This window comes from Bidens hawaiensis, unplaced genomic scaffold, assembly GCF_021521415.1.
Source record: "Bidens hawaiensis isolate Kalapana, Puna unplaced genomic scaffold, B.hawaiensis_p1.1 tig00033913_1, whole genome shotgun sequence".
Taxonomy (NCBI): Eukaryota; Viridiplantae; Streptophyta; class Magnoliopsida; order Asterales; family Asteraceae; genus Bidens; species Bidens hawaiensis.
This window is the reverse complement of record NW_027495852.1, coordinates 161,279-174,216: the sequence shown is the minus strand read 5'-3', so window position 1 is coordinate 174,216 and position 12,938 is coordinate 161,279. Positions and strand designations below refer to the sequence as shown.

The following is a 12,938-nucleotide window of genomic DNA, read 5'->3' as shown; positions in this document are numbered from 1 at the left end:
GGGAGAAGAAGATGGATAGGTGTTACTGGGTGGATGAGAGAGAGAGAGAGAGAGAGAGAGAGAGAGAGAGAGAGAGAGTTTTTTTATATATTTATTATTTTAGATTATTTGTTAATAAATAGATTGTAAAATTACAAAATTACCCTTATGTGCGTTGCACATGACCAGATTTAACGAGAAAAATTAACGGGGTTACTGTCAAAGGACGTGACGTGAAATAGATTTGAAACATGAAGTATGCTTTCTGCTATATGTTTGCCCAAAGGACGACCATTGAAAAACGTTCAAACGTAAAGGATGTTTTTTGCCATTTTGTCAAGTATTTGGCTTGAGGCCTTGAGGGTGGAGGTGCACAAATCGGGTTTTTTCTAATACTCGGGATCGGGTATGATCGGGTATTGGAAAATCGGGTATTGAGAGAAATCGGGTAGGGTTCGGGTGGAGTATTGAAGAGAAAAACTCAACCCTATGTACCCGGGTAGGGTATGATCGGGTTCGGGTATTGTGTGACATTCGTCAATTTCAGGTTAACTCCGTCAATTCAAACTTAAAGATCATTGAATTTATAACGCACAACTCATTACATTTAAACTAGGGTTTAAATGACGCTTGAACAGTTACTACATGTGTAGTCTTTCGGGAATTGCACCGAAACGCAAACGAGTTGACGCAAACAATTGGTGAATAAACGAAAAACGTCAAAACAATAATTATGTGATAATTATGTGTTAACATATGTGTTACTTGATTATATTGTGTGTAATGCTAGACAAGAAACAAGAACTAGTTAATTAAGCTAGAAAAGTAACATTTGAAAGTTGAGGGACTTGAGTGTAATATATTGTTATTAAATAATATTAATCAAGAACCCTAGCCCTCCCTCTCTCCCTTCCCAAAACCGACGGCCAGCCCCCCCCTCCCCTCTCCTCACGATCGGCTCACACACACACACATATCTCTTGGTTTTTGATCTTGTTTTTCACAATTGAAGCATCCTACACCCGATTCTAGTCATCTTCTACCTTCCTCTTGCTTATTTTTGTGCTTTTGAAGGTATAATTATAAACCCTAGAATCCGGAAATTATATATATAATGTTCATATGACTTGTTTTGATTAGATGATGGTTAATTATGTATTGATTGTTGATTTGATAACTAGAATTGATGTTATTGCATGTTAATTGCTTGTTTCTTTGATTTTGAGTTCAAGTAAAACCCTAATCATGTATGTGGTGTGTATTTGATGTGCATGGATAGTGATTATGGTGTCTAGAAGGTCATATGAACGGATTATGGTCCATAGATAGTTAATATGTTGAGTTTGGATGCAAACAGTTTCTGGACAGATTGTGTTATTGATGTTCAATTGACTGTAACGGGGTGTGAATGTGAAAATTGGTCGAGATAATTGATACTACAGTGAACTAGGTTGAGTCTAGTTTCTAAAGAATATTAATTTGCAATTTTTGAACGTGAAAAAGTTAACTTTTATGATTTTACAAAAACGTTATGCAAATCTGAATTGTGAGACCTGCTGTTAGGTTGATTTGTAAATATTATATCTCATGAACTACAAGACCAAATGGGTTGGTTCCACTTCTGGAAGTTAACTTATTGAGTTAAGAACTTAACCCAATTGGTCTTGCATTTGTTGGATTTTTCATTTAACGGGAATTTCAAATAACATTCTGTTGCGCATGAATTTGACTATTGTGAGTTTGCTGTAGTAAATTGATCATTGTGAGAAATATATGTGGAATAAAAATACAACAAAATATGTTCTGGAAACCTAACACATGTATGCTCTTGTGGTGATTTTTGATGAATTAATTGATAAGTTGTGATCTGTGGATTAGAGTAATCTTTACTAGTAGTAATCTGTCTCGGTAAAGCTAGTTGCTGAGTTAGGCGAAAGTACATGAAATATGTTGATAATCGATAATTGCTACGTGTTTGACCAAAATACCCTTGTGTTAGAACATTACTAGAAGTATGCTATGTTTATACTTGATGCTTGAGAAGTTGTTTACACGTGTAACGTATCACAAATATACTTGTTAATTCATACACGATTCACAAACGAAACACGAAACGTATCTTGTGCTTAGGAATTATGTGTCGGGTCTAGAGACTCGATAATAGTTCCGATACTTAGAAAAATCTCCTTGTTGTTATAGAACGCTAGTGAGAGTTTTCTGTGACGCGCATCACTTGGTGATTTGTTTTTGGGAATTCTTCGCAAACAGTGAGTTTCACTTACCCCTTTTTAAACTCTTTAAACCTTTTCATTTGGGGGGAGATAACATACTCCGAAAATGCTTTTAAGATTTTGTTAGTAAATTATATATCACTTGTAAAGGCTAAGTGGCAAACGAAACAATTGAAGTCCTACACATCGAACCATTTAGTATTGGAAAATAGCGAGACACTGTTGAGTAGTACTACTGGGTTTGACAAACCCCACCCAACGCTAAACTCGACTGGAGGTCGAGTGGGTGTAATTTTGGCTAACACATTACCATGGTCTGGATGACCTGGTGGCAAGGCACTAGATAAACAGTCAGCTTCGGTGTCGAACACTCAGTAATACTTGTTGTATAGGCTAGCTACCTATCGATATATAATTGATTTAACACTATCTGGTAACGCAAAACGCAAAACGCTGAACGCAAAACGCTAAACGCTTTATTTTATATAAACTTGTGAACTCACCAACCTCGTGTTGACACTTTTAGTATGTTATTCTCAGGTAGCCGAGGCGGGCGCGCGGTATAGGATCATCCATTGTTGAAAACGCTTTTGTTTATGCAAACTGATTTTAAACTGTTGCCATTGGATTTTAAGTCGTCCTGCGTGACGCAACTTTTGTCTTTTGGTTTTTTACGCTTCCGCACTTATTTTCTTTTAAACGTTTTTATGGTTTGATTATAACTAATGATTCCGATCCTGTTAGTTCACTCCCTCTGACGGTAAAACTCCGTTAGTGGATTTAGAGGGTGTGACATATTGGAACCGGGTATGTGTCCGGGTACGACCGGGTGTTAATGCCCGGTTTTGAATTTGTATTTTTTTATACATTTTTAATTTGTTTAATATTTAAATTTGCTTATTAATGTATAAAAATAATTAAACTATATTACAAAAACCATAAATCCACTTAATTACAAATTATTTACTTAGTAACATGCATTTTACAAAAACTTAACCATAAAAGTTGTCAAGTAAACATAAAAATATACTATAAAAACTCATGTATTATTTTGGGTATTAGAAAACTGGTATCGGGTAGAACCGGGGTATCGGGTATAGGGTATGACCGGGGATAAATTGGGTACGGTTCCGGGTACGGGTATTGACCTCAAAATGTATACCCTATCCATACCCTACGGGTAGGGTCGGTTCCGGTTTCGGGTATAGAATACCCGGGTAAAAAAAATCGGGTTCTAGGTACGGGTTTTTTGTGCACCTCTACTTGAGGGTAGAGTTGTACAAACTGTTTTTTTTTTCACACCGAACAATGTTGGGTTTTGCATAGGGGGTGCAAACGAAACGAGTCAAGCCGAGCATGAGTTTGACTAGGCTCGAGCTCGGCTCATTTCGAGCTCTATTTTTCAAAGATTGAGGATAGAATTGTACAAAACTGTTTTTTCTTATTTTATTTTTTTGTGCACGACGAGATTTAAAAGAAAGAAAATTGTCGAGCCGACAATAGAATGACGTGTGGCAACATCTGGTTGGCTGATATTCATCTAATGACTAATGACTAAAAAGTCGATAACCTGACAAGATTTTACGTAGACGAATTTAGAAAATTTTGGTATAAGTGTGTATTTTCTTAATTTTAACGTGTCAAATGAACATTTTGGTAGTTTTCATAAAAAAAATTAATAAGTTTGTATGTAAATTGTTATTGATCTTCATTCTAAATATAGAAATTATTGTAACCTGTTTTCTAAAATGATCAATCATCATCCATTTCTATATGTTCTTCTTGTTGTTGTTTTAACAATCATTCTAAATTATCCAATGCAAGCATGGGTGCTTCTGCATCTGTCCCAGAACAATCATCAGTTCATGATTTCACAGTCCAGGTATTATTATTATTATTATTATTATTATTATTATTACTACTACTATTCATCCAATGTTTTGATCTTCATTTTAATCCGAAAGCTTTTATTTGCGAGGCGCAGGATAGCATGGGAAAGGATGTGAATATTAGCATTTATAAAGGGAAAGTTTTGCTCATTGTCAATGTTGCTTCCAAATGGTTCGTATTTTTATCATTTGCTTTTGATCGTATGGTGTATATCATAGAAAACAGACGTCAAAACAATGAACCATGTTAATGGTGGAACGTTAAAATGTGAGATCTTAAAATATTTAGACCAAAACGTGAAACATTATCGTAGAAAATAATAATGATGCCGTAAAAGTAAAAAAAAAAAAAGACGTAAAGAAAAGTTTTAATAACGTGTTCGTGTGTGCTAAATTATTTTTGTTTGATTGTTGAAATTGGATTCGATCGGGATTAATAGTTGTTTGTTATGATGCAACAGTGGACTAACGAATTCGAATTACACGCAACTTACGGAGATTTACAGGAAATACAAAGATAAAGGTATGAAACTATCAATTCTTAGCATAATTTTCTAACATATTTCTTTTGTGAAATATTCACAAAGGTGATAATTTTTAAACATTTTTTTATATAAATTTTCTCATATTATGGATTCATGGTAATGTCCTTGAGGTAGTAAATTGGACCTAAATGTGGAAACAAACATTTCGAGCATATATCTGTTTCTGACACGACACGAACCTGACACAAATTAGGTTTAGCGTAAACGGATTCGGGAGTTTTGACGTTTAACTAAACATGCTAGTGTTAGGTGAATCCGGCAGGCTTACGGGTTGACTTGTTTATTTTATAATTTGTTATGTTTTATGTTATGCTAAAATCTAAAACTTGTGTCGTCTTTGGGTTCCTATGCTTGACCGTTTATCGATTTAATCTGTGAACACGATACCCCTGCTAACCAAGTTAACGAAATATAACTTCCGTTTATATTACACTAGAAAAACACTATAATTTTCAACATATTGAAATCTTGAATAATATCACCTTTTCTGGTTTTTTTTTTAAAATTCCTTATCATATGTTTTTTTATTATACCACATGATTATTTTTATGTATTTTACTCTATGATAAACATAAGTTGCATTCTAAAACATATTTTGATGTATATACATATATTGTATTCATCATTGAATCAACTTGTGATCCAACCAGATTTTTATATTAATCTAAACAACGATACGCGTATTATCTGATTTCGATTCTTGATCCAGGTTTTGAGATACTAGCATTCCCATGCAATCAATTCTTGCAACAAGAACCCGGGCCGATAGAAGAGACTGTTCAGTTCGTGTGTGAGAGGTTCAAAGCCGAATATCCAATTTTCGCAAAAGTATAATATCACTAATTTATCCCTTGTCATCTTAACGAAACAAGACCAACCGAAAACTAAACTGAAATAAACCGAGAACTAAACTGTAAAATGTATGTTTAATGGAATCAGGTCAAAGTCAACGGAAGTAACAGTGCACCGTTATACAAGTACTTGAAAGCAAATGGAGGTGGACTTATGGGCACTGCAATCAAATGGAACTTCACAAAGTTTTTAATTAGCAAGAAAGGATTAGTAATACGTCGGTTCGGGGCAAGGACTGAACCGTCTGCTATTGAGGTAGTATTTCCACTTCAATCAATTTGCTTAACAATTTAAGTTATTTATAAATGAATAATGTGTTAATTATTATTACAAAAATAGTTTCAATCTTCGATTATGATTCAAGAGCAGGCCCGGCTATGAGCCATGGCAGAGTGGCCGGCGGCCTCAGGCCCAACTATCGGTGGGCCCGGAAATCTTTAAAAAATTTTACTATATATATCTATAATATATATAAACGAAAACATAAAAATCCTACGTGTCGCGATGTGGTCGCTCCCCCTTTTTTGGAGTCGTCAAATTTGCTTGATTTTTTAAATGGAGGCTTCTCATGCATTTGACCCGAATTCACGGGTATGAGTCTTACCAAACCCAGATATTCCTTAAACGGGTTATAACATCTCATTAAATTAAAAATTATTCTCACCAAATTATTGATGTGAAAGTCCTATAAAATAGGATTTACTAAAAATTATTATATATTTTTTTTAAAAAAAATATTATTTAATATTAAGAAACAATTTCATAGTAAAAAAATAAACAGGTCTTGGGTCTTACCAAACCCAGATAACTTTTAAACCGGGTTATAACATCTTAGTTATTTGTGAAACCTTTTTATCATCAAACTCTAAGTATATTATAAATTTCATTACAATAAATAAAATTAAACCCAAAAAATATATAAATATTAAAAACGAGTAATGTAAAACAACTCACGTAATACGGGATAAAAACTAGTATATATATAGACAGGTTCAAAAGGGAACCATAAAAAAGTGGGACACTAGGAACCATGTATTTTACTTGTAAAAAATAATAAAAAAATTCGTTTTTACATTTAAAAAACACGTTTTTACATAATCTTTTTAGAGTTTTTAGATATAAACACATGCAGAAGCCGTTTTCATAACCAAAGTCTATAATCTACAACCCAATTGCCCAAATCATAACCGGCCCATTAAAAGCCTATAATCTACTTAAGGCCTGAATTTATGCTCGCCTTTTACCCAAAAAATTTTAGCGACTCTCGGAGACGGCCTGTTCAAGAGAGGTTAATTAGCTGTGGTTTTGTAATGCAGGCTGATATCGAGAAGGCATTAGAAGAGCCTTATGAAAACCAAGAGGAATGATAAGATTCAAATTGTTATATGAGAGCACAAGGCACAAAAATTCAATATGTATTGTTATTTTACACGAAAAATTTCATTTGATTGTATATTAAAGTCCATGTACTTGTTTAAAATACAACAAATAGTTCAGAAACCATTCTTTTCTACCAAATAGGGGTGTGCTAAAACCGAGCCGAAAACCAAACTTTTGGTTTTTCGATTTTTCAAAACCGTTCGGTTTCGTTTTTTTTGGTTTTCGGGTTTAGTTCTGTTTTTTAATCCGGTTTTTCTACTCGTATTTTGGGCCAAAAAAGTTTGACCAAGATATTGAATTGGGCTTAGTATTTAAAAAAAAAATAATGATTACCAAAATATTGTTTATTTGTGCATAGAATATTAAGAGCTAAAAAAGATGCCTACATTCAAAATTAAAAATAAAATGTCATAAATTCAATAGCAAACGTTAAATATATTAAAAAAAATATTCAAGTGGATAATATATAAACGATTCACAACCAAAAAGTAATTCAACATAAACGATGCACATTTGAGTAATATTTTATGTTATTATCATATAAACAAATAGTTATATAAGGTCGGTTCGGTTTTAATGATTACGATTCGGTTCGGTTCGGTTATAACGGTTCTAATGAAAAACCGTTAGATGAGTTCATAAACACATGCATACATTAATGTTAGTATGGATATATAAAGTCCAAACTCCATAGAGAGGAGTTGTTGAGGTAGGCCTACAGCCTACTTATATAAATTATAGGAGAACATCTGGGACGGGTTAGGCCCAATGGGCAAGATCTCACTTTGGCGTTAGCCCAAATATATATTCCTGGTCATACATGTGGGCCGGGTTAGGCCCAATGGGCCGGACAAGCTGTAGTTGTAGCAAGATAAGTAATTTGGACAGGTGAGTGAACATTTTCTTTGTTTATAGTTATTATTATTATTATTATTATTAATAGTTTTTATCCTTCGTATTACGGGGGTTGTTTTGTATTGTTTGTTCTAATATTTATTTACTTTTTTAATTTATATTTTTTTTATTGTATGAAAGTTAATAATATACTTATGGTTTGATGATAATTTGTTTTACAAATAAATGAGATGTTATAACCCGGTTTAAAAGCTATATGGTTTTGATGAGACCCAAGACCCGTTTATCTTTTTTTATTATGAAATTGGTTTTTTAATTATAAATAATATTTATGAAAGTTAATAATATACTTATGGTTTTATGAGACCCAAGACCCGTTTATTTCTTTTACTATCAAATTGGTTTTTTAATTTAAATAATATATATATATATATATATATATATATATATATATATATATATCTCTTTTTTAAAATAAATAAGATATTATTTTTTATTATATCCTACTTTATAGGATTTTTACATAAATAATTTAGTGAGAATAATTTTTAATTTAATGAGATGTTATAACCCGTTTAAAGAATATCTGGGTTTGGTAAGACCCATACCCATGAATTCGGGTCAAATGCATGAGAAGCCACCATTTAAAAATCAAGCAAATCTGGTGACTCCAAAAAAGGGGGAATCGACCACATCGCGACACGTAGGATTTTTATGTGTTCGTTTATATATATTATAGATTATTAGTATTATTATTATTATTATTATTTAAATAAAAAAAATAACTCTATTCAAATGGATTCAAACAGTTTGAGGCCTCTTTTTTCCTACTACCTAACTTATGGGTACAAATTCTTGGCAACTTTTAAATATGGTAGGAATAAGTTGGGCATGTAAGAAGTAAACAATGCTTCAACAAACAATATCTACCCGAACATCATGCAAAGAAAATGAAGATTCATAAACAAAACACAATGACAAACTTAACCTCGCTCTTAACTGTGTTTAATCCCCTATACCCACAAGAAAACTATCAAGAACACACAAAGTTTATGCATTTCCATGTATATAAACGTATGCATTCGCATATATATCGGTGGACACATATCATAAGAAATAAAAGCTTAATACATATACACAAAGTCGGAAACTATGATTAGATTCACCATTCTTAAAATCCTTCTCTTCGTGTTCGTTCTCTTTCTTCATCCCCACACTGAGGGCCAGGTAGTCCCGATAGTACCAATTACCCCTTTTGCCCCTCGCCCACTTTGTAATTACCAAATGGCCCTTGCTAATCAAGCGTGTGCGTATCTTCCATTCGTACAAGTCCCTCCACCAGCACCCCGGGCCCCATTTGGCCCACCGGCACCACCTTCTGACGATGAGGACACGCCTGACCCTGAACACAGACACAGACACAAGCATGCTCAGAGACACTTACACAATGAAGATGATGAAAATGGCGATGACAATGACAATGGCGATGATAATGAGAATGGTGATGACAATGATCATGACCGTGACCATGACCATGAGCGTGAGCGTGAGCGTGATCATGGTCATGACCATAAGCGTGGTGGTCATGGGCATAAACAACAAAATCATCATCATAGGCATAGACACACGCCCGTGGAAGAACAATGTTGTAAATGGTTGTCTCAAGTTGACGATCAATGTGTTTGCGAGCTTCTAGTTCGTATGCCTCCTTTTCTTGCTAGACCTGTTCATAAATACTCGGTAATAGTCGGTAAAGCTTGCAACATAACATATTCGTGTGGAAGTCGAATAAGGAACTAATTAATTTCTATATAAAAGTTACAATTTTTATGGTTACATCTCATTAAAATTTATAGTCTTTCATCTTTATTTTTGCATCAATATATATATTTCATTTAATTATGTGACATTTTAACCTTTGGTTTTTGTTCTTTATGGTGTATCATGCTATATTGTAGCATTGCATAAGTAGATTTAACACATGAATGACTAGAATAGAATTGATTCAAAGTGTGTAGCTTTTTGTATCTTAGACTTGTTCTTTACAACAATGACAAAAGTGGATGCCTGAGATACCGATTGATTGATCAAGACGATTATTCTATGCTTATCTTCGCGTTTTTCTTTTTAGTTTTTAATATGTGATACGGGCCAACCGAGAGTGAACATGTTGCTTTTTATAGTTTTATTCAAGTCAGATTGTTCGCTTGTTCGGTCTTTTCTACATTTGTCTTACTTGTATTGTAGGGTTGTTAACAATATAGTTTAGTATCAAGTTATACATTAAAAACCAACCATGTTTGTCTTTCACCCTTTCTATAGAGGAAAAGGTTTTTTGGAATCTAATTTCTATATATATGCTTACAGCTAGTGTCCTTTTGATATATCTTTCTGCATTGTTGCTAGAATCGCTTCTCGGTATATAAGTTGGGACGATACTCGTTAAATATGCTAGAAATTGATAAAAATATAATCTTTGGTGTGCCTACTTATCATTCCACAAGAAAGGTTGGATTCCTTTTGTGTTACTTTGTAATATGAAAAAAAAATGTGAATTTAGAGTCTTTAAATGTGTCCGTCTCAAGTCAGTGTTGATTTGGGGCATGTTTTATCTTTAACTAGTCAAACTTTTGTGTTACTGCGTAATATTATAAAAAAAAAGTGATTTTAAAGTCTTTAGATGTATCAGTCTCATCTCATTGTTGATTTGAGGTGTGTTTTATCTTTAACGAGTCAAACAACTAAACATGATTTTAGTTAAGTCGTTGGTGAATGTTAATAACACCCTTGTATTATTCTATATTTACAACGTATCAATATGAGGTCAGTCTGATCAAACATGATAACAATGTGAAGTTGTGAACGATGATTCTTTGTGTGTGTGTGTGGGTGGGGGGGGGGTTATTATACGAGAACTAAAGAGTGGATGTCAGGGTCATAGATCGAAGGATAAATGCTCTCGTTCACTCAAACATAGGTGGTGTTGGAATTTATGCAATCAAACAATCGTACCGTATGAATTTCGCAAGCGTACCTTTTGTTTGCTTGTTTTCGATCTCTTGTCGAGTCATTTTTGACATGATTTGTTTAGTGTTATGACACGGCATAATTCATTTTATGTTATTCTTAGATGTGACTAATGAAATAAAGTAACAAATGAAACATGGAATGAATATGATACTATGTATTATGTATGAGCATCAAAATGAATGAATGACTCCTGTTAAATATTTATATGCAACAAATTTCTCTGCCTGGTATTATAAATTAATTCTTGGCATATATATTTCTAGGTTAAAATGAGAATCACTAAAGGCTTAAAAATTATATAAAAAAAAACTAAATTTTAGTCGCTAGATTAGAATAAGTTGACATTAATATTTAACGCACAACATTCACCGGTAAATACAAGTAAACATCAATGTATTTACTCGTGAGTCGTGAAGACAAGAAACCCAAGTGCATTCACGATATATTGTAGATTCACTAATGAATACACCATGTTTAATCAAATAATGTGTTGATCAGTATATACGTATACTCATTAGCAAATATATCACATGTTAATGTAATTATGAAAATGGCACAAAAGTAAAAATAATAAATAGAAAAATATATGCAGCTTACGAGTTATATATATATATATATATATATATATATGGTTGGTATCATTTAAGAACTCTAAAAAAATTAAGAACTCTTAGGAACTCTAAACAACCAAACATTTTTTTTAATTTTTTTATGTATTAGCATTATTTAATAGTAGTTTTATCATATTTTATATAATAAATTTTGATTACATATATTAATCACAAGTTTACATATGTGTAAAATTTATGTACTAACAAATTTACATAGGTGTAAAACAAAACATAGATATGTATAAAAACCAATTTTTAAAATTGTAATTGTAAATATAGATATAGAAAAATGATAAAACTACACTTAAATAACATTGACATACAAAGAATTTTATAAAAAAACGTTAGTTTTCAAGGGTTCCTTCAAGTTCTTAAATAATTTAACAGTTCTGTAATGATACTCATCCTATATATATATATATATATATAAGGGTTCAAATAAGAATAAAGAGTTTACTAGGAATGATAAAAACTAACAAATTTTTGACATTTGGCATTACAAATGATGGTGAAAGAACAATTCAAGGAAACTATGTCGGTTATATTGATAAAAGAGTAATTCTAGGAAACTATGTAGGTTATTGGTAATTTTAAATCTCAACCATTGATTAACATGATCCAACGGCTATGATTTATTCCTAGTCTTCCTATGAAACTACTTATTTTTAGGATAACCCTCCTATATATATATGTGTGTGTGTGTGAGTGTATAACTCGCTAAATATATTTTTCTGCAAATATTAATAAAATAAAAAGAGTATAATAAAAAAATCATGTTTAGAATTTTTTTTTATTATTTTCTAATTTCCTCATAATCCATTCTCTCAATGTTTTCAAAAGTCTTATCATCTGTATGCTAATTAAATATATTTTTTGTTAACAACAAAGCTTTATTAAATTAATATTCTCACGTAAAATGACTTGTTTATACATTTGTAAAATAATGTCATGTTCTTTTTTTGTATTGTGATACAAGTTGGTCCATGGGTTATTTATAATGAATTTAAACACTAGTCACATATCTATATAGTTTTAAATGACAAATAAATTCCAAATGTCCTTTAAAATATCTTATTAGTAATAAAGTATATAAAGATTACACAACTTTTATAGTGGCTCTTAGCTTTATTTCTAAAATAATTTATACACTTCTAAAATTGATTTATAACACTCCTTTTAGTTTAATGATAAGAAGTATCATTTTTTGCTTATTTTTATGAACAAAAAATTACATTAAACTTTTAAGGTAAGAATTAGAGTCTCTCTAGTAATATCTTTTGGTTAAATCCAACATGTACTAGTTTTCTATTTTAATCTTTTTCTAAGATCAGATGTACATCGCAACCATGTCTTACGTAATCTTATTGATTGGCAGCGTATTTGTGAGCCTTGTGAATTTTTTTAGTGACAGATTTTTTTATTAACAAAAAAACTATCATACTAGCTTTTATATGACAATATAAATAATATGTTATTTTTTTAATATATAAATGATGGTTTTTGGAGATATTTCAAGCTATAGAAGAACATAGCATGTGTTAAGGTGTGTAGATAATGATAGTCTTT

The 12,938-nt window shown here is 31.9% G+C and overlaps 1 protein-coding gene across 1 annotated transcript; it reads left to right on the top strand.

Moving 5' to 3' along the window:
* The first annotated feature begins 4,035 nt into the window (after positions 1-4,035).
* LOC143585626 (putative glutathione peroxidase 4) lies at positions 4,036-6,863 on the top strand. Its single transcript, XM_077067383.1, has 6 exons — positions 4,036-4,092; positions 4,195-4,271; positions 4,561-4,622; positions 5,354-5,472; positions 5,584-5,751; positions 6,813-6,863. The coding sequence occupies exons 1-6, from the start codon at positions 4,036-4,038 to the stop codon at positions 6,861-6,863; spliced, it is 534 nt and encodes a 177-aa protein (XP_076923498.1).
* The last annotated feature ends 6,075 nt before the right edge of the window (positions 6,864-12,938 follow it).

Excerpts from the sequence above, each read along its gene's own strand:
- LOC143585626 (XM_077067383.1), top strand. The coding sequence starts at position 4,036 with ATGGGTGCTTCTGCATCTGTCCCAGAACAATCATCAGTTCATGATTTC. Across the intron at positions 4,093-4,194 it reads TTCATGATTTCACAGTCCAG|GATAGCATGGGAAAGGATGT; the intron begins GTATTATTATTA and ends TGCGAGGCGCAG. Across the intron at positions 4,623-5,353 it reads CAGGAAATACAAAGATAAAG|GTTTTGAGATACTAGCATTC; the intron begins GTATGAAACTAT and ends TTCTTGATCCAG.